This window comes from Bombina bombina, chromosome 3 (genome assembly GCF_027579735.1).
Source record: "Bombina bombina isolate aBomBom1 chromosome 3, aBomBom1.pri, whole genome shotgun sequence".
NCBI lineage: Eukaryota > Metazoa > Chordata > Amphibia > Anura > Bombinatoridae > Bombina > Bombina bombina.
Window position 1 is genome coordinate 305017055 of NC_069501.1, and position 26243 is coordinate 305043297.

A 26243-nucleotide genomic window follows, 5' to 3' on the forward strand; every position below is an offset into this window, starting at 1 on the left:
ACCCTTTAAAATTGGCAAGACAAACCATTATCATGGTGGGGTAGAATTCAGGCTATAAAAATGTCGATCCTACCAAAAATATTATACATTATCCAAACGGTACCTATCATATTACCTAGATTATACCTTTCACAGCTACAAAAGAGTATTCATTCATTTTTCTTGCGATAGATAAAACCATGCATAAAGGCAGCCACCATGCACAGAACGCTACGGGAAGGAGGTTTAGGAGTCCCAAAATTAGAATCTTACTACCACTCAATAGCACTACAGCATATACTTGACTGGCACGGGAAAAATGATGCAAAAGCTTGAGTGTCACTGGATTCCCAGATCTTAAGAGCCCCTAAACCTGGCTCCATATGCTGGATATCCAAAAACCTTAGACCCCCCACTATGCCATATATCACCTCTGTATAGGCATATATTTGATACATGGGACCACCTAGTCCAGAAATATCCGAAACTCTCCTCGCCCCAATCCCCACTCACTCCAATATCCCCAAACATGGAACTCACAGGTGGATATGAGCCCCTGCCGAACACCAGAGTCACCTGGGAACTACCAGATTCAGTACCAATAATCTCCTTACTAGATAAGCGTACACTCAAATCATGATAAGACATGGCAACCATACTGAATGGAGCCTTTACATCTTGGTTAAAATACTCTCAACTAAACCACTTTATACACAACAACCACTGTAAGGAAGACTTAACCAGGTCCCCCACCCCCTTCGAACATCTATGTCTTATGGCATCGCCTTTTAGAGGTACTCTCTCACTTGCTAAGAGAGCACTTGAAAATGCGAAACAAGCTTCTCTTCCGACATACACCATACACTGGCAACAAGACATAGGTCTCCAAATAGAAGAGAAAGAATGGAGAAAATCTTTAACAAAACAAGTAAATCCACAACCTCCACTCGAATAATTGAAATGAATTTCAAAATTCTCCTATGTTGGTATCTCTCTCCGCATAGACTGCATAGAATATATCCTTCATCCACTGTAGTGTGCTGGAGAGGCTGTGGTGAGGCGGGAACAATGGCACACATATGGTGGCACTGCCCTAAAATTATCCCCTTCTGGAAGATAGTAGAACAGACATTACAAACAATAGGCGACACAGGATTCACACTATCTCCAACAGTAGCCCTACTAAATCAAACCCCTAAATGTCACTGCAAGATTCGCACCATCTTGATAAAAATATGCCTTAATAGTGCTAGGTCCCTTATCGCACAACACTGGAAATCAGACTTAATACCCACAACACAGCAATGGATATCAAAAATTACAGATACCATCCCATTAGAACAATATGGGTATTATAAGAGAAACCAACAAGATATATTTCTGGATGTGAGATTCTACTGGGAAACAATGCTAAAGTTATTAGATAAGCCTCTTAGCCCAAACTCTAGGATGACCTAACATTGTTATGCTAAAGGGATTTTTGCCTAGAAAACAACATTTAAACAGCCACTGAAGAGATAAACTGTTATTAAAAATAGCACATCCCTGTTTACTAACAAAAGTGTACATTACAACATGCAAGGAGGAGATGGACCCTTATACTTTATACCTTGAACTCTATATTTCCATATCTGTTACACTAAACATTATAACACATTCTACATGTTTCTTTATGTTATTGTTAAAACTGTTAAAATTGTTTTTCCAGTTCCTAGCACAGTATTGTGGCACATTTTCCTCTCTAGAACACTTACTATATACTCTACACCATTATATATGTAGAGATCCACCAATAGAGGAAAAGTTTTAAGGACTGTTGACTACAAAGAACACATCAGAAATATGGTGGACATTCCGGCTTCAAAACAGCTACCACTGTTACCTTATTGTGTCACATGTAATGTGTATCTCTTATCTGAAATGCCATGTACCATTCTGTCAATCTTTCGACTAGATTACGAGTTGTGCGTTAGGCTGAAAAAGCAGAGTTAACAGGTCCTAACGCTGCTTTTTCAATACCGCTGCTATTACGAGTCTTGCAGGTTTAGGAGCACCGCACACTTTTTTGGCCTTACCGAAAACGACTTATGTAAACTTTGTAAAGTCTTTTTTCTATGGAACTTCCATAGCGCTGGTATTACGAGTCTGTCCTGGGAGGCCAAAAAGTGAGCGGTACACCCTCTACCTCCAAGATCCCTAACGCATTTTAAAGTCAATAGTTACGAGTTTTATGGTACAACACTGTAACATAAAACTCATAACTAAAATGCTAAAAAGTACACTAACACCCATAAACTACATATTAACCTCTAAACCAAGGCCCTCCCGCATGGAAAACACTAAAATTTATTTTTTAACCCCTAATCTGCCGCTCCGGACATCGCCGCCACTACCGCCGCACTACCGCCTCGCAAACACTAGTTAAATATTATTAACCCCTAATCTGCCGTCCCTAACATCACCGACACCTAAATTATACTTATTAACCCCTAATCTGCCACCCCCAACGTCGCCGCCACTATACTAAATGTATTAACCCCTAAACCTAAGTCTAAACCTAACCCTAACACCCCCTAACTTAAATATAATTACAATAAATCTAAATAAATATTAATATTATTACCTAAATAATTCCTATTTAAAACTAAATACTTACCTATAAAATAAACCCTAAGCTAGCTACAATATAACTAATAGTTACATTGTAGCTAGCTTAGGGTTTATATTTATTTTACAGGCAAGTTTGTATTTATTTTAACTAGGTACAATAGTTATTAAATAGTATTAACTACTTAATAACTACCAAGCTAAAATAAATACAAAAGTACCTGTAAAATAAAACCTAACCTAAGTTACAATAACACCTAACACTACACTACAATTAAATAAATGTACTAAATTACAAACAATTAAATAAATTAAATTAAATTTGTTTAAGTACAAAAAAAACAAGCACTAAATTACAGAAAATAATAAACAAAATACAAGATATTTAAACTAATTACACCTAATCTAATAGCCCTATCAAAATAAAAAAAGCCCCCCAAAATAAAAAAAAACCCTACCCTAAACTAAACTATCAATAACCCTTAAAAGGGCCTTTTGCGGGGCATTGCCCCAAAGTAATCAGCTCTTTTACCTGTAAAAAAAAAAAATACAAACAACCCCCCAACAGTAAAACCCACCACCCACACAACCAACCCCCAAATAAAAAGCTAACTAACGGCTAGATTTAGAGTTTTGACGGTAAGGACCCGCGTAGCTAACGCCGGCTTTTTTCTGGCCGCACCATAAAAATAACTCTGGTATTGAGAGTCCACATAAAGGCTGCGTTAGGCTCCAAAAAAGGAGCGTAGAGCATATTTAACGCAGCTTCAACTCTCGATACCAGAGTTGCTTACGCAAGCGGCCAGCCTCGAAAAACGTGCTTGTGCACGATTCCCCCATAGGAAACAATGGGGCTGTTTGAGCTGAAAAAAACCTAACACCTGCAAAAAAGCCGCATTCAGCTCCTAACGCAGCCCCATTGTTTGCTATGGGGAAACACTTCCTAAGTCTGCACCTAACACCCTAACATGTACCCCGAGTCTAAACACCCCTAGCCTTACACTTATTAACCCCTAATCTGCCGCCCCCGCTATCGCTGACCCCTGCATATTATTTTTAACCCCTAATCTGCCGCTCCGTAAACCGCCGCTACTTACATTATCCTTATGTACCCCTAATCTGCTGCCCCTAACACCGCCGACCCCTATATTATATTTATTAACCCCTAATCTGCCCCCCACAACGTCGCCTCTAAGGTAAAAGAGCTTTGAACTTTTTTAATTTAGAATAGGGTAGGGCATTTTTTATTTTGGGGGTCTTTGTTATTTTATTAGGGGGCTTAGAGTAGGTGTAATTAGTTTAAAATTGTTGTAATATTTTTCTTATGTTTGTAAATATTTTTTTATTTTTTGTAACAGTTCTTTTTTATTTTTTGTACTTTAGTTAGTTTATTTCATTGTAGTTATTTGTAGGTATTGTATTTAATTTATTTATTGATAGTGTAGTGTTAGGTTTAATTGTAGGTAATTGTAGGTATTTTATTTAATTAATTTATTGATAGTGTAGTGTTAGGTTTAATTGTAACTTAGGTTAGGATTTATTTTACAGGTAAATTTGTAATTATTTTAACTATTTTAGCTATTAAATAGTTCTTAACTATTTAATAGCTATTGTACCTGGTTAAAATAAATACAAAGTTACCTGTAAAATAAATATTAATCCTAAAATAGCTATAATATAATTATAATTTATGTTGTAGCTATATTAGGATTTATTTTACAGGTAAGTATTTAGCTTTAAATAGGAATAATTTATTTAATAAGAGTGAATTAATTTCGTTAGATTAAAATTATATTTAACTTAGGGGGGTGTTAGTGTTAGGGTTAGACTTAGCTTTAGGGGTTAATACATTTATTAGAATAGCGGCGAGATTCGGTCGGCAGATTAGGGGTTAATAATTGAAGTTAGGTGTCAGCGATGTTAGGGAGGGCAGGTTAGGGGTTAATAAATATAATATAGGGGTCGGCGGTGTTAGGGGCAGCAGATTAGGGGTACATAGCTATAATGTAGCTGGCGGCTCTTTGCGGTCGGCAGATTAGGGGTTAATTATTGTAGGTAGGTGGCGGCGACGTTGTGGGGGGCAGGTTAGGGGTTAATAAATATAATATAGGGGTCGGCGGTGTTAGGGGCAGCAGATTAGGGGTACATAAGGATAACGTAGGTGGCGGTCGGCAGATTAGGGGTTAAAAAAATTTAATCGAGTTGCGGCGATGTGGGGGGACCTCGGTTTAGGGGTACATAGGTAGTTTATGGGTGTTAGTGTACTTTAGAGTACAGTAGTTAAGAGCCTTATGAACCGGCGTTAGCCCAGAAAGCTCTTAACTACTGACTTTTTTCTGCGGCTGGAGTTTTGTCGTTAGATTTCTAACGCTCATTTCAGACACGACTCTAAATACCGGAGTTAGAAAAATCCCATTGTAAAGATAGGATACGCAATTTACGTAAGGGGATATGCGGTATGGAAAAGTCGCGGCTGAAAAGTGAGCGTTAGACCCTTTTTTGAGTGACTCCAAATACCGGAGGTAGCCTAAAACCAGCGTTAGGAGCCTCTAACGCTGGTTTTCACAGCTACCGCCAAACTCTAAATCTAGGCCTAAAAAAACCTAAGCTCCCCATTGCCCTGAAAAGGGCATTTGGATGGGCATTGCCCTTAAAAGGGCAGTTAGCTATTTTGCAGCCCAAACCCCTAATCTAAAAATAAAACCCACCCAATAGACCCTTAAAAAAAATGACTTACAGTTCTAAAGACCGGACATCCACCCTCAAAGAAGCGGCACAAGTCTTCATCCAACCGGGCCAAAGTCCTCAACGAAGCCGGGAGAAGTCTTCATCCAAGCCGGGAGAAGTCTTCATCCAAGCCGGGCGAAGTGGTCCTCCAGACGGGCAGAAGTCTTCATCCAGACGGCATCTTCTATCTTCATCTATCCGATGCGGAGCGGCTCCATCTTCAAGACATCCGACACGGAACATCCTCTTCTTCCGATGACTACCGACTACGAATGAAGTTTTCTTTAAGTGATGTCATCCAAGAAGGTGTCCCTTAGATTCCGATTGGCTGATAGAATTCTATCAGCCAATGGGAATTAAGGTAGAAAAAAATCACAGCCAATAGGATTGAAGTTCAATCCTATTGGCTGATCCAATCATCCAATAGGATTGAGCTTGCATTCTATTGGCTGTTCCAATCAGCCAATAGAAGGCAAGCTTAATCCTATTGGCTGATTGCATCAACTAATAGGATTTTTTCTACCTTAATTCCGAATTCTATCAGCCAATCGGAATCTAAGGGACGCCATCTTGGATGATGTCACTTAAAGGAACCTTCATTCGTCGGGTAGTTGTCAGAAGAAGAGAATGCTTCGCATCGGAAGTCTTGAAGATGGAGCCGCTCCGCATCGGACGGATGAAGATGCCGTCTAGATGACCACTTCACCCAGCTTGGATGAAGACTTCTCCCGGCTTCGTTGAGGACTTCGGCCCAGTTGGATTAAGACTTGTGCCGCTTCCTTGAGGATCGATGTCTGGTCTTCAGAACTGTAAGTCGATCTTCAGGGGGTTAGTGTTAGGTTTTCTTAAAGGTGTATTGAGTGGGTTTTAGTTTTAGATTAGGGGTTTGGGCCGCAAAAGAGCTAACTGCCCTTTTAAGGGCAATGCCCATCCAAATGCCCTTTTCAGGGCAATGGGGAGCTTAAGTTTTTTTAGTTAGCTTTTTATTTGCCTTAAAATGGCAAAAGGCCATTTTAAGGGCTATTGATAGTTTAGTTTAGTTTAGGTTAGGGTTTTTTTTATTTTGGGGGGCTTTTTTTATTTTGATAAGGCTATTAGATTAGGTGTAATTAGTTTAAATATCTTGTCATTTGTTTATTATTTTCTGTAATTTAGTGGGGGTTTTTTTGTACTTTAGCCAATTTAATTTATTTAATTGTTTTAATTTAGTAAATTTATTTAATTATAGTGTAGTGTTAGGTGTTATTGTAACTTAGGTTAGGTTTTATTTTACAGGTACTTTTGTAACTATTAGTTATATTGTAGCTATCTTAGGGTTTATTTTATAGGCAAGTATTTAGTTTTAAATAGGAATTATTTAGGTAATAATATTAATATTTATTTAGATTTATTGTAATTATATTTGTAAGGGGGTGTTAGGGTTAGATTTAGGTTTAGGGATTAATACATTTAGTATAGTGGCTGCGACATTGGGGGAGGCAGATTAGGGGTTAATAAATGTAGGTAGGTGGCGGCGATATTAGTGACGGCAGATTAGGGGTTAATAATATTTAACTAATGTTTGCAAGGCGGGAGTTTGGCAGTTTAGGGGTTAATATGTTTATTATAGGGGCGGCAGATTAGGGGTTAATAAGTGTAGGTAGGTTGCGGCGACATTGGGTGCGGCAGATTAGGGGTTAATAAATATAATGTAGGTGTCGGCGATGTTGGGGGCAGCAGATTAGGGGTTAATACATATAATGTAGGTGTCTGCGATGTCGGGGGCGGCAGATTAGGAGTTAATAAGTGTAAAATTAGGGGTGTTTAGACTCGGGGTTCATGTTAGGGTGTTAGGTGTAAACATACATTTTATTTCCCCATAGGAATCAATAGGGCTGCGTTACTGAGTTTTATGCTGCTTTTTTTCAGGTGTTAGACTTTTTTTCAGCCGGCTTTCCCCGTTGATTCCTATGGGGAAATCGTGCACGAGCACGTACGATCAGCTCAGGTTTTTTTACTGCAAATAAAAAGGAACGGCTATGGGAACAAAAGTTTGCACCCAGCTATGCCAACTCGTTCATGGGATCATTTAAAGAGAATTCCCTAGCAAATACACCATGGGTGCAAACCTTGTGCGCTATAAAACATTTCATAGATGATATTCTTCTGATATGGGAGATTTTAAACTATAAGAAGAATTTATGGAAGACATCAATAAGAATGGTTATGGCTCAATTTCACTTATGAGTTTAGTAAATCCAAGATAAATTATTTAGACATAGAAGTCATGATTCAAAATAATGAAATTGTTACTAAAACCTACTTTAAAAAATTAATTTCAAACAATTATATAGATTATAAGAGCTGCCTGCCACCACGAAAAGTGGAAAAAGAATATACCTAAAGGTGAGCTACTAAGAATAAAAAAACATTGTTCAGATGAGATAGGACAAGATGAACAATCCCCAATACTTAGAGAGGTTTAGAGAAAAGGGCTATAAAATGTCTGACATCTTGGAAACAGTCAAAGTATTTATAGGAAATACCTATTAGTAAAGAGGAGTGGTAAAAAAAGAACAAAAATTAAAGGGACACTGTAGCCAAAAAAATTATTTTGTGATTCAGATAGAGCATGCAATTTTAAGCAACTTTCTAATTTACTCCTATTATCAAATTGTCTTCATTTTCTTGATTTGTTTATTTGAAAAGCAAGAATGTAAGTTTAGATGCCGGCCCATTTTAGGTGAACAACCTGGGTTGTCCTTGCTGATTGGACAGCACCTTTAAACAAGTGCTGTCCATGGTTCTGAACCCACAATTTGCTGGCTCCTTAGCTGAGCTGCCTTCTTTTCAAATAAAGATTGCAAGAGAATGAAGAAAAATTGATAATAGAAGTAAATTAGAAAGTTGCTTACAATTACATGCTCTATCTGAATCATGATAGAAGAAATTTGGGTTCAGTGTCCCTTTAAATAGAATCAAGTAACTTGAATAAACTATTCATTACAACCTTTTCCACGCAACAATGGTGAAGAAATTTATGGGGTTAATAATGTCAAGTTTGAGAAAGATTTCATGATAGTTTTAAATTTCACAACTAAATCAATATATGTTGCTAAAGTAACCGCGTTAATAAATTATAACCAAAGAGCATTTTAGTGAATAGAACCTTGCAACACTGGCTACAAAGTGATACAATAAACTTACAAGTTAAGGAATCAATCAGATGTGCACAGATCCAGGACCAATCAAGGAGGATAGCTTTATAAGCAGGAAGGAGCTAAAGGAGGGAATCTTGAAAAAGGCATCTAGCCGAAACTCTTAAAAGACTCTTCTCAGCTTAAAACCAACTTAAGCAGAAGGAACAAATAGGCCTTGATTCCCAGGATCCGCAATTGCTGATACAGTGCTGTTAACTGTTATAGGCATAGAGGTGGTATGATTCACTTGCCCTGATCCACCAAGTCTGCTATAGTAACATTTAATATGTACAGCTCTAAGACACTAAGGAAGCTCTGAATGGATGAACTTGGCTCACGTGACTCTTACATCATAGTCGGAGCTTGTGGAGCAAATACGAATCAGTGTGTAAACTCTAAAGACATTATGAGTTATAAAGTGTACGTTTTTTTGTTTAGATACGTTATAAGGACAGTATTGTAATGTACTTTTGACCAACTAAGATATATTATAGTACAAAATCTTACAGAAACACTCATTGATTACCATGCTGTTATAAAGGGACATTTTGACCAATAACGTAATGGTCATAACACATTTATATTTTACTTGCGATTTTTTTAGGATTTTAGTAATATTTTATTATACTTTGTGACACGGTATCTTTAGATACTTAATTGTCTTAATAAATTCACTCCCTTGACCTGATCTTTAGCTATCGATGCAGTATTTCAAACTTCACAAACTCTCCTTTTCCTCTTTCTGACCACCATCTCCTCACTTGCAACATCTTATCCCTCCCAACAACTCTCCCCTCCTTCTACTCCTCACACCAAACTTCACAGAAGCATTATGTCATTAAATCTGCTAATTCCCTAAAACCTCTCATCCATCTCCTCCTTCTCCTGCCCTGACCAATCTGCCACTATAATTCCATCCTTACATCGGTCCTTGACAATCTGGCCCCTCTTACCATTGCTCGGAAATCACACTTTCATCCTCAGCCCTGGCATACTCCTCTGACACGGTACCTACGAAGATGTTCCCGTACTGCTGAGCGGCACTGGAGAAAATCTCGGAGTTCAGCTGATTTTCTTCATTACAAGTTAATTTTGAATTCCTACTATTCTGCCCTTAATCTCTATAAGCAACATTACTTCTCTACTCTTATCTCTAATCTTTCCTCAAACCCAAAACGTCTGTTCTCTACTTTCAATACTCTTCTCCGCCCACCCCCAACCCCTAATACAACTTATCTGTCAGCTCAAGACTTTGCCAGCCACTTCAATAACAAAACTGACTTCTTCAGAAATAAAATCAGCTCTCAAAATACTTCCATTCTCTCACCCCCTCAAACGCTCGCAATCAACCACAACCCACATAGCCATAAATTTAGCTCTTTCTCCCTGTTACTGAGGAAGAAGTTTTGGCACTTATACTGAGCTCTCACCTAACTACCTGTCCTCTTGACCCTATCCCCTCACAGCTTCTCCCCTCCCTCTCTTCTACCCTTACCCCTATACTCACACACATTTTCAACCTCTCCCTCAGCACCAGTATATTTCCCTCATCTCTGAAACATGCACTGGTCAAACCTATCCTCAAAAAACCTTCTCTTGATCCAACTTCCCCATCCAACTACCGCCATATTTTTCTACTCCCTCTTGCCTCAAAGCTTCTCAAAAAGCTAGTATATGCACGCCTATCACATTTCCTTACATTAAAAACCCTCCTAGACCCAATCTGGATATTGTCCCCATCACTCCACAGAGACAGCAATCGTTAAGATTACCAACAATCTACTTACAGCAAAAGGCCACTTCTCTCTACTTATCCTCCTTTATTTGTCTGTAGCCTTTGATACTGTTGATCATCCTTTTTTGCTCCAAACCCTTCAATCCTTCGGCATTTGTGACACAGCCCTCTCATGGTTCTCTTCCTACCTGCCAAACCCTTCCTTTAATGTAGCCTTCTCTGGGGCCTCCTCTACCCCATCACCACTTTCTGTTGGGGTACTGCAAGGCTCTGTCCTCGGTCCCCTTCTCTTCTCAATTTACACATAATTTGGTTCCCTAATAAAGTCCCATGGGTTCCAATATCATTTGTATGCTGATGACACCCAAATCTACTTCTCTGCATCAGACCTATCTCTTTCCTTGCTAACCCGTGTCACTAACTGTCTTTCTCACATCTCTTCCTGGATGTCCTCTCACTACCTCAAGCTAAATCTCTCCAAAACTGAGCTCCTTATTCCCCCCTTCTTCCAAAATCTCCACCCCCAATCTCTCCACCCCAATAACTGTCGACAACTCCATCATTACCCCTACCCTGCATGCCCGATGTCTTGGGGTCACACTTGACTCAGATCTTTCTTTCACTCCTCACATTCAGTCCTTGGCAAAATCCTGCCACTTCCACATTAAACAAATTTGATATTTCCTTATACAATAAACAACTAAGACTTTAATCCACTCTCTCATCCTTTCCCGCCTTGATTACTGCAACTCTGACCTTTCTGGTCTCCCCAGCTGCCACCTAGCTCCTTTAAAATCCATAATGAATGCCTCTGATTCCTTACACATTGTTCTTCATCTGCTGCACCTCTCTGCCAATCCCTTCACTGGCTTCCTCTTGCCTCTAGGATTAAACACAAAATTCTCACTCTGACATACAAAGCCCTCAACTGCACTGCTCCCCCTATATCTCAGACCTTGTCTCTAGATATTCTCCCTCCCGTCCCCTTCGCTCTGCTCAGGACCTCTCTTCTCTCCTCTTCTCGTCACCTCCTCACACTCCCACTTACAGGACTTCTCCAGACTGGCTCCCATCTTGTGGAACACTCTGCCTCGCTCCACAAGACTATCCTCTAATTTAAAAAACTTCAAGCACTCCCTAAAGACTCTGCTGTTCAGGGATGCATACAACCTACAATAACATTTCTTTATACCGTTTCCTCTCCTCCATTGCTATCCCCTCAAACCCCCTTAGCATGTAAGCATAAGAGCCATGCTGTTTGTAGATCACCTTCTTTAAGGCCGACTACAAAGTGTGACTCTTGGCAGGGCCCTCTACCCGTCTGAGCCCTATAAATGTTTCCTTGTATTCCGCCTATGTTTATAGCACTGCAGAATCTCTACAAATAACAATAATAATAATCATAAATTAACTATTAACTTTTTAGGCGCTAAACCCCACTTACTTTTTGTTTTTCTAATTTGTTAGTATACTATTGGCTTAGCGCTTGAGAGATATCGATGTTCAAGTAATGTTAACACACAAGAATTGCAGCTCCTGAGCAGAACAGTGAGCCAATCAGGATTGACAGTTGCACAACCTGCCAATCATAAGCTGTGCCCTGCTTGGGAGATGCAATACTAGTGGCTCCCAAGCAGGGTTTTAACTAGATAATATGCAGAGGTTAAACACATAGGAGTTGATCACAATCAATCATTTGAACATTTTAGGCATGTTATCAGCTGCCTATAAGATGTTCACAATGTGAAATTGAACCTAATCAGACAAGTTTCATTGATTATCAACAGCACTTTTTTCATTATTGTTTCTGTAAAAAATTGCCCTATACTTAATATGTGCCAGTCCAGTTTTTCTGATTACAATCCAAATTCTCAATAATGAACAACCCATTTATGTGGCCATTTTTCAACTAACTATCTTTCAACTAAAAGGATTTGATAAAACCCAGACAACACTTTTCATCTTATTACCACAGACCCCAAATGTTTTCAAAATGTATTTCAGGATTGTAATCACTGGAAAAAACAAACTGACAATAGCAGCCAAAGTTCAGAAATCACAAACAAGCTCAAGATTGGGATTAACCACATTCGGCTAGATAACGAGTTTTGCGTTATGAGCGGCTCGGTGCTAACTTGCAAGTTATTGTCACCGCTCACCTCCCTATAGAGCTGCTATTACAGGTTTGCAAAAACCCGGCGTTAGCAGGCAATATGTCAGCGTAAAGCTCCATTGAGCTCCATACCACACCCAAATACCAGCGCTGCTTTGAGCTGGTTTTACGTGCTCGTGCACAATTTCCCCATAGACATCAATGGGGAGAGACGGCTAAAAAAAGCCTAACACCTGCAATAAAGGAGCGTAAAGCTCCGTAACGCAGCCCCATTGATTCCTATGGGGAAAGAAAAGTTATGTTTATACCTAACACCCTAACATAAACCCCAAGTCTAAACACCCCTAATCTGCCGTCCCCGACATCGCAGTCACCTACATTATACTTATTAACCCCTAATCTGACGCCCCGACACCGCCGATACCTACCTACACTTATTAACCCCTAATCTGCCGCCCCTAACATCGCCGCCACCTACCTACACTTATTAACTTACTAAAGTTATAAACCCCTAAACCTAACCTTAAGTGTAACCATTTTGAAAGCTGCGGTAGTTACGTTGTGCGGTACAGTTATACCTGCAAGACTCGTAATAGCAGCGGTAGTGAAAAAGAGCCATAACGCAGCTTTTTCACCCATAACACAAAAATCGTAATCTAGCCGATTGTTATCTATGGTTACAAATGAAAGAGAAAAAAAATATTTGTCTTAAAATGGCCCTTTAAAATGTTTAAAATATATAAATTTTAATTATGTTGGATAACCCATGGTTAAAAAGTTACTATTCTGCAAAGGGCTCTCTCATGAATTATTATAGTATTGTGTTTTCTAACATTTCCTGTCATTATGTCAGATTTAATATGAGAAGGGACAGGTTTAGTGGTGTATATCCTGCTATTTTATGCATAGTAAAGGGAAGGTCATTTAATTGTTTTTGTCGGTTTAAAAATACCACAATAAATGTCACATACCTTATGCCCCGTATAGAGGATGCGGTAAAATTCCATTCATGAATCCCTTTCTGCAATAAAAATCCAATCAGCAAAACCAAAACCTGCTCATTAAACATGCTGTATATTATACATGTATATTAAACATTATATTATACATTATATTAAAGTGACCTTCAAAAGTTGAGAATCTATAAAAACAATTGACCAACGACCATTGATGTTGACATTGGTGCAGTGGAAACAAAAGAGATACTGGACCCATGTTTAGATTATAAACATGTCAGCAATTAACTGTTAACATAAAAACAATAGAAAACAGAGACAAAAAGATTTAAAAATTATACAAAGTAGTTTCAAGAATAGATCAGCAAAACAAAACTTTATTATAATACCCCTTTGTCATGGGACAAAAAATGTTTATTATCTAAATATAAAAAAGTGTTGTTTTTTAAAAAAATGTATAATTGATAGTGTTTATAATTACTTTTCCTTTAAGGGAAAGCTATGCACATGTGTGTGTTTTGTGTATGTTTTTGAGCGTTGTATTTTCATAATTAGGCAGCATAAACCAAGAATTGCCCTGAATAAGATTTGTATTCCCATCAAGGGACAACTTAAACCAGGAATTTCCCTATTCTTTTTTGGTTTTTACATTTGACAGACTCTGACATGAATGAAAATGATTTAATATATGTAGAATATGAAGCATAACTGCTGTTCCTATAGATTTTTAGCTTGCCTTATTTACATTTTTACTACTGTTGCTGGGAAACTGTTACATAAATCATATACTCAATTTTGATTAAACCTGTCACCAACTAGTTCAGAACTTCCACCTTTTCTTCCCCTTTGGAGTAATTTAATTTGTCTACATTAATTTATCTAACTGGACCTTACCATTTCCACAGGAGAGACGTGCCATAGGGAGACAGTCCTTTCATCAGCTTCCTTGTTGATTGAAACGTATGAGGGCTGGTAAACCTTAGTAGGTTCTAGCACTAAGACCTAATGGAAAACACAATCTAGCTTCATTACTCAGTTTTTAGAAAACAAAATCTAATATATATATGTATATGTGTGTATTTTTCCTCTATATATATATATATATATTCTGAACATATTGGCTAAAAGAGGAAAATAGTAACTGAATTAATTGATTCATTTATATCTGGTTGGTTGGTTGATTTAATATAGTGTTTTTTCAACTCTAGTCCTCAAGTACATCTAACATGACACATTTTCCTGATCTCTTAACTAGAGCACAGGTATAAACCAGTAACCATAATGCTCTAGTTAAGTTATCATGAAAATTTGGACTGTCAGGAGTACCTGAGAACTGGAGTTGAGAAACATTGATTTAATAGGCTCCTATACTAAACTATATATATATACTAATACTAAATATAAAAAGAACACTGTCAACAATACCGTTCTCTCTTCAAAGAGAAACAGATATGCAATTTTAAGCTATAAAACTATCAACTGATTTTTTTTACACTATACAGGGAGTGCAGAATTATTAGGCAAGTTGTATTTTTGAGGATTAATTTTATTATAGAACAACAACCATGTTCTCAATGAACCCAAAAAACTCATTAATATCAAAGCTGAATAGTTTTGGAAGTAGTTTTTAGTTTGTTTTTAGTTATAGCTTTTTTATTGGGATATCTGTGTGTGCAGGTGACTATTACTGTGCATAATTATTAGGCAACTTAACAAAAAACAAATATATACCCATTTCAATTATTTATTTTTACCAGTGAAACCAATATAACATCTCAACATTCACAAATATACATTTCTGACATTCAAAAACAAAACAAAAACAAATCAGTGACCAATATAGCCACCTTTCTTTGCAAGGACACTCAAAAGCCTGCCATCCATGGATTCTGTCAGTGTTTTGATCTGTTCACCATCAACATTGCGTGCAGCAGCAACCACAGCCTCCCAGACACTGTTCAGAGAGGTGTACTGTTTTCCCTCCTTGTAAATCTCACATTTGATAATGGACCACAGGTTCTCAATGGGGTTCAGATCAGGTGAACAGGGAGGCCATGTCATTAGATTTTCTTCTTTTATACCCTTTCTTGCCAGCCACGATGTGGAGTACTTGGACGCGTGTGATGGAGCATTGTCCTGCATGAAAATCATGTTTTTCTTGAAGGATGCAGACTTCTTCCTGTACCACTGCTTGAAGAAGGTGTCTTCCAGAAACTGGCAGTAGGACTGGGAGTTGAGCTTGACTCCAACCTCAACCCGAAAAGGCCCCACAAGCTCATCTTTGATGATACCAGCCCAAACCAGTACTCCACCTCCACCTTGCTGGCGTCTGAGTCGGACTGGAGCTCTCTGCCCTTTACCAATCCAGCCATGGGCCCATCCATCTGGCCCATCAAGACTCACTCTCATTTCATCAGTCCATAAAACCTTAGAAAAATTAGTCTTGAGATATTTCTTGGCCCAGTCTTGACGTTTCAGCTTGTGTGTCTTGTTCAGTGGTGGTCGTCTTTCAGCCTTTCTTACCTTGGCCATGTCTCTGAGTATTGCACACCTTGTGCTTTTGGGCACTCCAGTGATGTTGCAGCTCTGAAATATGGCCAAATTGGTGGCAAGTGGCATCTTGGCAGCTGCACGCTTGACTTTTCTCAGTTCATTGGCAGTTATTTTGCGCCTCGGTTTTTCCACACGCTTCTTGCGACCCTGTTGACTATTTTGAATGAAACGCTTGATTGTTCGATGATCACGCTTCAGAAGCTTTGCAATTTTAAGAGTGCTGCATCCCTCTGCAAGATATCTCACAATTTTTTACTTTTCTGAGCCTGTCAAGTCCTTCTTTTGACCCATTTTGCCAAAGGAAAGGAAGTTGCCTAATAATTATGCACACCTGATATAGGGTGTTGATGTCATTAGACCACACCCCTTCTCATTACAGAGATGCACATCACCTAATATGCTTAATTGGTAGTAGGCTTTCGAGCCTATACAGCTTGGAGTAAGACAACATGCATAAAGAGGATGATGTGGTCAAAATACTCATTTGCCTAATAATTCTGCACTCCCTGTATACACACACACACACACACATATATATATATACATATATATATATATATATATACAGTATATATTTATTAATTATTTTTTATTTATTTGTTTATTTTTTAACGTTTCTGTCGTTGTTAGTAATTGGAAAACACTATAAGATTTAGCTATATAAGTGCATTTAATATAAAGGAAATCTTTAAGAATTATTGTTTTATTCTTTAAATTTTGCTTGCACATTTGAATATGTTTCTGCTAATGTAACACTTATAATGCCTTACAGGAAATCTCAGCCCATTTGTGGACTCTTTGGTTGCCTCAACAATTATATCCATCCAGAAATTCAGCCTCTCTTGCCTTGGAGAATGTTCAGTGTTGAGTTTCTTGAAGCGCTGGATTAACAACAGATTCTGTACTACAGATCTTAGGTACCTAATGTAGAATGGCAATGAGAAGTTATACAAACATTGCAGACATGACAAGATGCTCTACCAATATGAATAAAGTGAATACATTCTTATATTCCTCACATGTATATGATAAATGCCGTAGAAAATCTTTATACACAATAATTTATAATTATATTCAAAAGTACATCATTCAACTTAATAAATTGCATGTATACATAAATATTAAGACCATGCTCAGGGGGAAATAAATAAAAGATGTGGGAAGGTCATGAATTCAGAATGTGAATATATTTATATATATATATATATATATATATATATATATATATATATATATATATATATATATATATATATATATACTGTACACACATACAGTATCTCACAAAAGTGAGTACACCCCTCACATTTTTGTAAATATTTTATTATATCTTTTCATGTGACAAAACTGAAGAAATGACACTTTGCTACAATGTAAAGTAGTGAGTGCACAGCCTGTATAAGAGTGTAAATTTGCTGCCCCCTCAAAATAACTCAACACACAGCCATTAATGTCTAAACCGTTTGCAACAAAAGTGAGTACACCCCTAAGTGGAAATGTCCAGATTGGGCCCAAAGTGTCAATATTTTGTGTGGCCACCATTATTTTCCAGCACTGCCCTAACCCTCTTGGGCATGGAGTTCACCAGAGCTTCACAGGTTGCCACAGGAGTCCTCTTCCACTCCTCCATGATGACATCACAAAGCTGGTGGATGTTAAAGACTTTGCGCTCCCCCATCTTCCGTTTGAGGATGCCCCACAGATGCTCAATAGGGTTTAGGTCTGGAGACTTGCTTGGCCAGTCCAACAACTTTACCCTTAGCTTCTTTAGCAAGGCAGTGGTTGTCTTGGAGGTGTGTTTGGGGTTGTTATGTTGGAATACTGCCCTGCAGCCCAGTCTCTGAAGCTCTGCTTCAGTATGTGACAGTACATGTTGTAGGCAAGACACACTCATCTTTGTACTCCTCACCTGGTTGCCGCCACACACGCTTGACACCATTTGAACCAAACAAGTTTATCTTGGTCTCATCGGACCACAGGATATGGTTCCAGTAATCCATGTCCTTAGTCTGCTTGTCTTCAGCAAACTGTTTGCAGGCTTTCTTGTGCATCATCTTTAGAAGAGGCTTCCTTCTGGGATGATAGCAATGCAGACCAATTTGATGCAGTGTGCAGTGTATGGTCTGAGCACAGACGGGCTGACCCCCACCCCTTCAACCTCTGCAGCAATGCTGGCAGCACTCATACATCTATTTCCCAAAGACAACCTCTGGATATGACGCTGAGCATGTTCACTCAACTTCTTTGGTCGACGATGGCGAGGCCTGTTCTGAGTGGAACCTGTCCTGTGAAACTGCTGTATGGTCTTGCCCACCGTGCTGCAGCTCAGTTTCAGGGTCTTGGCAATTTTGTTATAGCCTAGGCCATCTTTATGTAGAGCAACAATTCTTTTTTTCAGATCCTCAGAGTTCTTTGCCATGAGGAACTTCCAGTGACCAGTATGAAAGAGTGTGAGAGCGATAGATCAAATTTAAAACACCTGATCCCCATTTACACCTAAGACCTTGTAACACTAACGAGTCACATGACACTGGGAAAAGGAAAATGGCTAATTGGGCCCAATTTGGACATTTACAATTAGGGGTGTACTCACTTTTGTTGCCAACGATATAGACATTAATGGCTGTGTGCCGAGTTATTTTGTGGGGACAGCAAATTTACACTGTTATACAGGCTTTACACTTACTACTTTACATTGTAGCAAAGTGTAATTTCTTCAGTGTTGTCACATGAAAAGATATAATAAAATATTTACAAAAATGTGAGGGGTGTACTCACTTCTGTGAGATTATATATATATATATATATATATATATATATATATATATATATATATATATATATATATATATATATATATATATATATATATATATATATATATATATATATATATATATATAAAAATAAATAATAAAAAAACAATGTGTTAGTGCAAAAAGGATATGTCCAAAAAAGTCAATTTGTGATCACAGGGATTACTTCTCAGTGGAAATTAATGCTACAGTTGAACTCAAAGGGTTAACCTCAAATAAAACAGATCAATGCTGCAAATGGTGAGGTCCTGTGAGACTACAGGTTTAATTCACATGCAAGTTGTATACTCACATACTGCAGAGCTTCCCATCAAGCTCTAGATATGAAAGCAATGGGAGACTCCAGCAGGAGCAGATAGAAGTGAACTCAGATAAATGTTAAAACAATGTATTAACACATGTGTTAAAATTACAGGAGTTTACAGAGAACAACCACAGCTAGAACATCCATATATTACACAGACTGTATATGGTAAACAATGTCTATGATTACGGTTTGCAGTTCAGAAGGCTGGTCTCCGCCCACAACATGATACCACACGCTCAAATCCAACGATAAACACACACATATTTATACTTGATCACTAGTATATCACATAAGTAAAACCAAAACACACATATATATATATATATATATATATATGTACTGTATGTATTATATATACCGTATATTTATATATATATATATATATATACACACACACTCATCGGCCACTTTATTAGGTACACCTGTTCAATTGCTTGGTAACACAAATTACTAATCAGCCAATCACATGGCAGCAACTCAAAGCATTTAGGCATCTAGATATGGTAAAGACAACTTGCTGAAGTTCAAACCAAGCATCAGAATGGGAAAGAAAGAGGATTTAAGGGACTTTGAACATGGCATGGTTGTTGGTGCCAGACGGGCTGGTCTGAGTATTTCAAAAACTGCTGGGATTTACCATCTCTAGGGTTTACAGAGAATTGTCAGAAAAAGAGAAAATGTTGATGTCAGAGGTCAGAGGAGACTAGGCAGTCTGGTTCGAGATGATAGAAAGGCAACAGTAACTCAAATAACCACTCGTTACAACCAAGGTATGCAGAATACCATCTCTGAACACACAACATGTCGAACCTTGAAGCAGATGGGCTACAGCAGCAGAAGACCACACCGGGTGCCACTACTGTCAGCTAAGAACAGGAAACTGAGGCTACAATCCACACAGGCTCACCAATAGAAGATTGGACAATAGAAAATTGGAAAAACATTGCCTGGTCTGATGAGTCTCAATTTCAGTTGCAACATTCAGATGGTAGGGTAAGAATTTGGCGCAAACAGCATGAATCCATCCTGCCTTGTATCAACGGTTCAGGCTGGTGGTGTAATGGTGTGGGATATATTTTCAAGGCACACTTTCTGCCCCTTAGTACCAATTGAGCATCATTTAAATGCCATGGCCTACCTGAGTATTGTTGCTGACCATGTCCATCCCTTTATGACTACAGTGTACCTATCTTCTGATGGCTACTTCCAGGATAATACACCATGTCACAAAGCTCAAATCACTGTACTCCAATGGCCTCCACAGTCACCAGATCTCAATCCAACAGAGCACTGAATGGGAGATTCGCATCATGGATGTGTAGCCAACAAATCTGCAGCAACTGTGTGACGCTATCATGTCAATATGGACCAAAATGTCTGAGGAATGTTTCCAACACCTTGTTGAATCTATGCTACGAAGAATTAAAGCAGGTCTGAAGGTAAAAGGGGATACAGCCTGGTACTAGCAAGGTGCACCTAATAAAGTGGTCGGTGAGTGTACACACACACACACACATATATATATATATATATATATATATATATATATATATATATATATATATATATATATATATATATATATATATATATACACACACACACACACACACACTCGTGCAACTTGTAATGCAGGTTCTATTGTTAAAAATAGCTCCACTTGTAATCTAGTTGTGTGTATGTATGTATATATATATATATATATATATATATATATATATATATATATATATAGGTAAGCAAACATGAAGCACTCCAAAGGTCTTGCATATATTAGTCACTTTATTGTGAACGTTTTCGGGCCCAAAATGACCCGTCCACAGACTTACAAAGATACGCATCTTTGTAAGTCTGAGGACAGGTCATTTTGGGCCCGAAAACGTTCACAATAAAGTGACTAATATATGCAAGACCTTTGGAGTGCTTCATGTTTGCTTACCTACATTGCTTTTGACTAGCACCCAAGGCTGCTGTGGATTATGTTCAGGAGTGCACTTTGTTGAAAATATTTATATATATATATATATATATATATATATATATACACACACTCACACACATTAAGTAGCAATACCTTTTATATTTGACTAACATATATATATATATATATATATATATATACACACAATATAACATGCTATATGTATTAGCAAGATTGCTGATAGTTTACTCCACTGATACACTTACCAAACTGGCGGCTTCAGCTTAAACAGTCGTTCGGCTGCTTGAACTGCCTTCCCAATGTCGCTGGCCAACATGCTGACAATAAAGAATTGTCCTACATCCCAATAGTTGTTCATTTTCTCCAAACTCCCTTTTCTTCCAAGAAGGCTATTCAGACGTACACCTTAAGTATTTTAAAACTATGTGAGCAACAAAGCAGTGCTAATCTACCATAAGGCAAAACATAAATTATGCTTACCTGATAATTTCATTTCCATCGTGAGTCCACGGCTTCATTTATTACTGTTGGGAATTAAGAACCTGGCCACCAGGAGGAGGCAAACACACCCCAGCCAAAGGCTTAAATACCTCCCCCACACCCCAGTCATTCTGCTGAGGGAACAAGGAACAGTAGGAGAAATATCAGGGTATAAATGGTGCCAGAAGATTAATTAAATTTAGGTCCACCCATCGGAAATACGGGCGGGAGTCGTAGACTCTCCTCCCCACGATAGAAATGAAATTATCAGGCAACCATAATTTATGTTTTCCATCTAAAGGGGAGGAGTGTCCACGGCTTCATTCATTACTGTTGGGAAACATATACCCAAGCTCTAGAGGACACTGAATAAAACTGGTAGGGTAAAAGTTGGACCCTAATCTGAGGGCACCACAGCCTGCAAAACCGTTCTCCCAAAAACAGCTTTCACAGAAGCAAAAGCATCAAATTTGTAAAACTTTGTAAAAGTGTCTAAGGAGGACCATGTAGCCGCCTTACAAATTTGCTCCATAGAGGCCTCATTCTTTAAGGCCCAAGGCGAAGCCACAGCTCTAGTTGAATGAGCCGTGATCCTCTGAGGAGGCTTATGTCCTGCTGTCTCATAGGCCAAGGAATCAAGCTCCTCAACCAAAAGGACAAAGAAGTAGAAGAGGCTCTCTGCCCCTTGCACTTCCCTGAATACACCACAAAAGGTTAGGACGCAAAGAAGGAACAACTATTTCCTGATTGATGTTACGGTTAGACACCACCTTGGAGAGAAATCCCAAACCAGTGCAAAGCACAGCCTTATCCGCATGAAAAAACAGATAAAGATGCTCACATTTCAAGGCAGCCAGTTCAGATACTCTGCGTACTGATGCAATGGCCAACAGGAAGAGAACCTTCCAGGACAGAATCTTAATGTCAATGGAATGCATAGGCTCAAACAGAATCTTCTGCAATACCTTAAGGACCAAGTTTAAGCTCCATGGGGGTCAGACTGTCTAAAGACAGGCCTATTCTAGACAGAGCCTGAACAAAAGATTGGATGTCAGGGAGCTCAGCAAGTCTCCTATGTAACAAGACTGATAGTGCTGAAATCTGTCCTTTTAAGGAACTGGTGGCAAGACCCTTCTTGGAGAAAGGAAAGAATCCTGGATACCTTCACCTTATGCCAAGGATATCCATGCTTCTCACACCAGGACAAGTAAGTCCTCCACACCTTATGGTAGATGCGATGAGTGACTGGCTTCCTTGCCTGAATTAGAGTATCAATCACACTTTCAGAAAAGCCTCTCTTGGCCAAGACTAGGCGTTTAATCTCCATGCAGTCAGCCTCAGAGAATCGAGATTTTGATGTTGAAAAGGACCCTGTGCCAGCAGATTCCTGCGACAGGGTAACCTCCACGGCGGAGAGGATGACATCCCCACCAGATCCGCAAACCACATCCTCCGCGGCCACGATGGAGCAATCAGAATGGCCGAAGCTTGCTCCTGTTTGATGCGTGCCACTACATGAGGTAGAAGTGGTAACGGTAGAAAAATGTAAGCTAGGCTGAACCCCCAAAGCACCGCTAAGGCATCTATATGTCACACCGCTCTAGCCATTGCTAGGGGCGCAACGTCTCTGTCAGGACAGCTGTGTCCCTAAGAATGAAAGGAGGGTAATCCTTAATGTTAAGACCTCAACTGCAGATATTAGATATAAAATGTATGTGTTAGTTGTGCACACTGAAATACTGGCACTAGGCAAGGAGAATGGCACTAGGAGGTCACAACACAGTATCATCAGGGTGTACAACAATATGTTATAAGGTGAGGAGGAGAGAAACTTCAGACAGACTGACCCTAACCGTTATGGGTCCTGAAGTTCAGTCGTTCCTAACCTATCTCACATGTGAAGAGGTGTGGCATGAACAAATGGAATTAGTTCAGTGCTTAAATCAACAACGTGGGTTATACATTAAATAATACAATTAGGAAACAGGTTACATTATACAGAGCCTCTATAGGTTGACTGCTATAAAAAGAAGTGGTAGTTGGTGTTGTGCTTAGTTTAGTTAAGGTAACACGGCAGTACTCCAGACCACCGGTTGAGACACAGAACAGGCAGGCACTGGGGCTGCGTGACCTGAGGTCCCAGGGCTCAGACAGAGTGGCTGCAAACGGCACAAACAAGGTAGGAGGTGTTTCGCTATATTTATATAGCTAGCGTGTGATAACTGGGCATAGTTTGTAACAAATGGTAAGAGTGCTAACTTAGTTGGCGATATCCGTTTGAGTCCGGGGAGAACTGTTCCGTGTTGGGTATTTAGCCTGGTGAGCACTCGCTTCCTGATGTTGCCCCAGACAGCGTGTGAGTTGTCCACTGCTCTGCGTGAGCCAGGTTGTCACCGGTGACGGCCAATCCTCAAGATTAGACTTGCGTACAAGTGCTAGTAACGGAGCTGAGTATTCCAGAGATACTAGGAATATTACCAAGCAACGTACTAGGTGGCTGCTGATCATTTAAAGGGGTAGGGGTGGAGCTCTCATGAAGGTGAAAGGATAGGACGAATAAAGGAGAGTATGAGAGTAAGGTGGAAACCTGACAGGACACCCCCCCTCCCAAAGAGATCACCTCGGGGGATCGGGTCCAGGGCGTTCAGGGTATCGCTCATGGTATTGTGCAAGCAGACGGGGAGCGGAGAGATTGGAAGCCGGCTCCCATGAATCATCCTCAGCCGGGAAACCCTTCCAGTGAATCGGATACTGCAGCTGTCCCTGAACTAACCGAGAATCCAGTATAGAATGTACTTCATAATCCCCTGATGAGCCAGGGATATACAGGAGGATCAGTTCATCTGGACGGTGTTCACGTAGAGGTTTATATGGCTTGAGGAGTGCAACATGAAAAGTGGGGTGACACCTCATGTTGCTCGGAAGAGCTAAGGTAACCGCATTTGAATTGACCACCCTTTTGACGGGAAAAGGACCGATAAACGTGGGAGCTAGCTTCTTAGTGGGGAACGGCAGTCGGAGGTTACGGGTTGATAACCAAACCAAGTCGCCAACGGAGTAAATAGGTGGAGTCCTATGTTTATCATAATAGCGCTTGTGTAGTTCTTTTGCATGTTCGATATTCTGCTTGATCAGTGTAAACGAGTTCCGAATCATGTTAACCAGTTCATTCACCACCAGACTGATTGTGTAGACGTGTCCCAATGGAAAGACGGATGTAAGCCGTAATTAACATGGAATGGTGTAGATTTACTAGTTGAGTGTGCAGCATTGTTGAATGCAAACTCAGCCAAGGGAAGTAGGTTGGACCAGTTGTCCTGTCTGAAAGAGGTAAAACATCTGAGGTACTGCTCTATCCAGTGATTAGTTTTTTCAGTCTGACCGTTGGTTTGGGGGTGGAAAGAGGTACTGAGTCTTCTCTGTATGTTCATACTGAGACAAAGTTCTTTCCAAAACTTACTAATAAATTGAGCCCCTCTATCAGAGGTGATGGAATTAGGGACGCCATGTAATTTGAAGACATTCTTGATCATCAGTCGTACTGTCTCAGAGGAGGTAGGCAGTTTGTGGAAGGGAATGAAATGGGCCATTTTGCAAAAGAGGTCTACCACGACTAGGATGGTAGTCATTTTAGTTGAAGGAGGAAGATCAACAATGAAGTACAGTGCTATGTCAGTCCATGGTCTTTCGGGAGTCAGTAGTGATAACAACTGTCCGTAAGGTGCCTTTTTGTCCTTTTTTGAAGTGGTGCAGACCTTGCAAGAGAGAACATAATCTGAAATATCTTTCAAGTATGTGGGCCACCAGAAGAAGCAATGTACAAGGTCCTGAGTTTTTTTAACACCAGTTTGTGGCACGTATAGTTGCGAGTGGTGATAGAAAAGACCATCAGAACGTTGTTCAAGACGATCTGCCGGCAGCTGGGAATCAGCGTTTTGCTCTGTTTTAAACTGCCGGGTATGGTCGAGGGAAAGAGCGATAAACCAATAAACCTATCTAAAGGTATTAAGGTTGTTTGCTCACTATTATTTTGATTAACAGCGAACTGTCTGGAGAGGGCGTCTGCTTTCTTGTTTTTGTTTGCTGGTCGGTAAGTGATAAGGAAATTGAACGGGGTTAGGAAGAGGTTCCATCGGACTTGACGTGAACTTAATGTTCTGTTACTCTTGAGATATTCAAGATTCCTATGGTTAATGAAAATTAACACTGTTACTGTTGTGCCCTCAAGAAGGTGTCTCCAATGTTCAAGATATGCCTTTATGGCTAGTAATTCCTTCTCCCCAATTGGATAATTTATTTCTGCTGTGGTCAAGAATCTTGAGTAGTAAGCCACTGGATGGATTGGATCACTCAGAGAGTGTCTTTGTGACAGTATGGATCCAATTGCGGTATTGGAAGCATCCACCTCTAAGATGTACTGCAAGCAGGGATCATGGAAACGTAAGATGGGCGCAGAGGTGAAAGCAGTTTTGAGATAATCGACAATCAGTTGTAGTTCATTATTCCAGGTGAATTTAGAGTTAGCTTTAGTAAGGTTAGTAAGGGGTCTGGTCAGGTGAGCAAAGTTTTTTATGAACTTCCTGTAGAAGTTAGCAAAACCCATAAAACTTTGTACTTGCTTTTTTGTCTTAGGAATAGGGCAGTTTAGTATAGCAGAGATTTTTGTATCTTCCATGTTAATGCCTTGTGGACTGATTGTATAGCCAAGAAAGGTAATCTCTTTGGTATGAAATATACATTTCTCGAGTTTCACATATAAGGAGTTATCACGAAGTCGGCTTAGTACTATACGGACATGGGTGACATGTTCATCCAAGGTTTTGGAGTATACGAGTATGTCATCCAGGTA

General features: G+C 39.3%; 1 protein-coding gene across 3 annotated transcripts in view; it reads right to left on the reverse strand.

The window, feature by feature from the left end:
* MAP3K15 (mitogen-activated protein kinase kinase kinase 15) overlaps window positions 1-26243 on the reverse strand; it is a 551607-nt gene that overhangs the window by 188543 nt on the left and 336821 nt on the right. For all 3 annotated transcript variants that reach the window (XM_053706395.1, XM_053706394.1, XM_053706393.1), the window contains 4 exons: window positions 21160-21319; window positions 16620-16770; window positions 14191-14298; window positions 13312-13361 (listed from right to left, as the gene is read on the reverse strand). In XM_053706395.1, coding sequence (XP_053562370.1) covers window positions 13312-13361; window positions 14191-14298; window positions 16620-16770; window positions 21160-21319 — 469 coding nt within the window. The remainder of the gene's footprint in view (window positions 1-13311; window positions 13362-14190; window positions 14299-16619; window positions 16771-21159; window positions 21320-26243) is intronic.